The sequence below is a fragment of the Trachymyrmex cornetzi genome, unplaced genomic scaffold (assembly GCF_001594075.2).
Source record: "Trachymyrmex cornetzi isolate Tcor2-1 unplaced genomic scaffold, Tcor1.1 scaffold45, whole genome shotgun sequence".
Classification (NCBI taxonomy): Eukaryota; Metazoa; Arthropoda; class Insecta; order Hymenoptera; family Formicidae; genus Trachymyrmex; species Trachymyrmex cornetzi.
This window is the reverse complement of record NW_017299289.1, coordinates 188,371-192,203: the sequence shown is the minus strand read 5'-3', so window position 1 is coordinate 192,203 and position 3,833 is coordinate 188,371. Positions and strand designations below refer to the sequence as shown.

Sequence of the window (3,833 nt, the reverse complement as noted above, 5' to 3'; positions counted from 1 at the left end):
AGCGATCCGCTGTTGTGGTTTCGCGTTTTACTGATTATTGATTGGTTACGCGGTTACGCGATACGCGGCAAACACGCTTCATGGGACTCCACCCTTACACCGCATGTGACGGCACCCTAAACACTTACACTTTATCTCAATACCTCGGTACGTATATATACACCCAATATGTTTATGTTGCACTGGTTGTACAGTATATATGCAAATATACGTCGAATCCATATCATGCTATGCATTGAAAACAGAAGACATTGAAAATTCTTGAAGATTGGAAATTCTTGAAGATTAAAATTCGATCCATCAGATACCTCTTTATCCGTTTTGTTCTGATCATTGTGATAGGAACAGCGAGATTACGAGCTCACATGTGTACCTGAGTGCACCGAAGTGTTTGTATTTGTGCATGCGTGTGTGGGGGTCAAACCCAAGAACTGTCAAAAATGGGTGATAAAAACGGTGGACGATAATGCGGTTAGTATTGTCATAACGTCAAATAACTCATTGCTAATCCATTTGCACGATTTAACATTTTTGAGAGAAAAAGAGAGAATTCATGTAAGTCTTCTTAATTTAACAGATATGGCGATGCAGACATTGACCGTCAAAACGAGGAGTCACTCGTTAAGAAGTAGATTTGAATAGATTATCTGAATACCTTGAGGAACATGGACCGAATCCCGGATGACCGAGGACTTTTGTTTCTCGCCATTTAATGAAATAAAGTTAGGAGCGTGTACAACAAAGCACTGGCTCAAATCGTATCCGAAGGTTTGATCAAAGGATGCAAAGAATGCCTGACATTTTCCTGGGAAACAGTGGCACCCTTCATCGTTCCTTGATGTTTATATTGAAGCTCGGCTGGCAGTCTAGATTTCGCTTGCCTGTGCTTCTGGTTATTGTCTTTGTTGCCATGGATTACAGACTGCAGCTAGAGATCGAATTTGGAGACAATGCGGACCAACATGATCCAAAATCCAAATAAAAAAATTAGATTCGTAATTGTTATTATATCTAGACATTCTACGGACCAGTAATCGTCATAGGCATAGTCGAATTAATAAATAGATACGTAAGCAAATAAAGAATGTCGATCACTGAATCATTTTTGTGTCGATAACTGGTACATCTGGAAGTATATATATTAATATATATATATTAATTTAAGAATTTTATAATATATTTAACTTATATTGTCTTATCTTATATATGTGTCTTATAACATATTTATATATTATAAATTATACATTGTCCAAAAACCTGATAAGAGAGAGCATAATTAATATAATTATAGAAATATGTAATAAAAAATAGGATTTTTAGATAGGGTTTTCAGAAATCTTTGAAAAAAGTAGAGATTTTTTAATCTCTTAAGAAAATGAATACTAGTAATAAGATTAATAAAAGCTTATGAAATATATGAAGCTGCGTGAAAGGAGATATCTTCCGACTTTTTCTATTGCTGCGACCATTTCCATTTATGATCTTCGCAATTATTAAACAGAAGATAAGAAATAAATATAGCAGAAAATTTACGAGGATTTACTTATTGCATGCAAAAATATAAGATAAATTGAATCAGAAGTATGATACGAATTTGAGATATCTTTATAGAAAAAAGAATATAAAAGACATAAATAAGGAACTTATTTATATCTTATTTTGTATATGTAATTAATTCTAGTATATTGTAAATTGTTTGTATGATATATGACAGTTGTGTTATTTATGAAAAAATAAACAGGAGACGATTTATTTTTTGATATTATGTATTACAAATTTTTTAACATTTAATTATTTTAAGACATAAGTTTTCATTTATCATATCCAATAATAAATGAGAATAACTTGCGAAACGAAAATCTTTTCGAAAAAACCTAAATTTATTTTTGTTAATACATATATCTTTTTAGTACTCAATGGTTTTGAAATATAAATTTTTCGAAAATACATCTTTGAATATTGGTTAAAATATATTTGAAAACTTATTTTAAATATTCTTTCTCTTAAAAAATAACGATTCAAGAATAATAATATATTAAATTATAAATAACTATCTATAAACAATTTTTTTTTTTTGAATGGGTTAAACATGATTAAAGCTATTAATGTATAGCATCTAAGTTGAAATATTTATTTAAGAAGAACAAACAAAAACTGTTTGCCATTTATTTTATTTTAATTTTGAGGATTACTCTTTTAAATTAAATTTATTCATATATTTATTCAACATAAAATTAAATATATTTGACAAGTATTTTTCTAATACTTGAAAGCATGTAGAAAGATTCAATTTAATCAAGAAAATAAATATTTTGTACATCCATTGTCATAAATTAGGAACAATAGTATTTTGTTATTCTAGGATCTTTATTAAAAGGGTGTATTCTTTAATTACAAACTATTGTAATTGTTTGATAAATAACATTTTTTTTAAATCAAAATATAGAATCGTCGCTGAAAATAGAGAGCGAATCTCTCGTAGATGTGGTCGGAAAGCCGTTAATCCAAGTCCCGTGGAGAACACTTTTCCTGTCAGGACACGTCTGTTTCATGAAGAAAAAGTAGTACCACGTGCTTCGGCATTTACCAATTCGCTTCGAGAGCATCGCGCTTTTTCTTCATCGAAGTAGAAGCAATTGACGATAAATTTCGCCGACGTTTAGCTTAGTCGATGTGCCCACGGTGGGGGTTTAACTTATATAAACGGCATGAAAATGAAGTTTATCGGTTTTTCTTTACATAGCCGTCCCAATGGAAACTAGAGTTCCAGGATTTTTCAGTATCCTCAGGATCCTCCTTCTGTTCGCTTGCTTCTCGTTGCGAACTGAAGCGGCGTTTAATCCCGAAAGTTTCCGTGAGTGAATTGACAATAAACAGTGTGATAAAAGATTTATGTAAACTTGGAAAGAAATTTTTTTTATTGTATTGAAAATATATCATTCCGAGATGTTTCTAGAATATCGAAACGTATATTGAACATGTTTAATGTGCCTCTGATCTTTATTAAATTTTTTGTTGAATACATTTGTGAAAGAACTTGTCTCAAAGTAGAGAGAACTCCGTTTTCCTACAAGTTGATTACTGACAGTACCTGCCTACATTACATTTGCCGACAGTTTGTTTGCGCATAAAAATTATTGCCTACAGATCGATTGCTTACGTACAATGGCGTGGCGAGAAAAAGGTTTCGGGAGGGGCTGTAGAAATCAGTTTTTTTAAATGTTCTTTTTTATATTAGTGACACATTTGGTAAGTATAAAAAAAAATTTCGTTTAAAACAAAATAAATTCAATAGCAAAAAAGTTATGATAATTTATATACATGTTGTAATATCGCGTCAGACGTTTCGCTGATGCTGCATATAAATTGTCATAATTTTTTTACTATTGAATTAATTTTGTTTTAAACGAAACTTTTTTTACTATTACATTTAAAGATCTAAAACTTTTCAGAAAACTTCTTTAAATATTCAACTACAATGTAGCATTAATGAAAAATTTTAATTCGAAAATTCGTAACACAACTTTAACGTTTGAAAAAGAATTCACTAAACTCGACAAAATATTATTAAAAATCCGCCATTTTGTTGTAAAGTGCTTCGAAAATTTCGGAATAGCTTTACAAGTCGCAGAATATGTCAAAGATTATTGTGTAAAAATTTGAATAATATATCCGGCTGAGATTTCGCGAGTTGAAGTGCTGCCGTTCTCTCAACGCCACTTTTTGCGATTGTATTAACAGCAACATTTTTCTTCCGTGTAATTTATCGAATTTTTGTTTACGTGTCAAATACAAAGGAAAATCAACAAATATATTTTTAATACATAATAAAC

General features: G+C 30.6%; 1 protein-coding gene across 1 annotated transcript in view; it reads left to right on the top strand.

Moving 5' to 3' along the window:
* The first annotated feature begins 2,689 nt into the window (after nt 1-2,689).
* Nucleotides 2,690-3,833, top strand: part of LOC108764728 (UPF0764 protein C16orf89 homolog) — a 7,466-nt gene continuing 6,322 nt past the window's right edge. Inside the window, exon 1 of the mRNA XM_018513078.1 lies at nt 2,690-2,854. Within this exon, the coding sequence (XP_018368580.1) occupies nt 2,752-2,854 (103 nt within the window). The 5' untranslated portion in view covers nt 2,690-2,751. The remainder of the gene's footprint in view (nt 2,855-3,833) is intronic.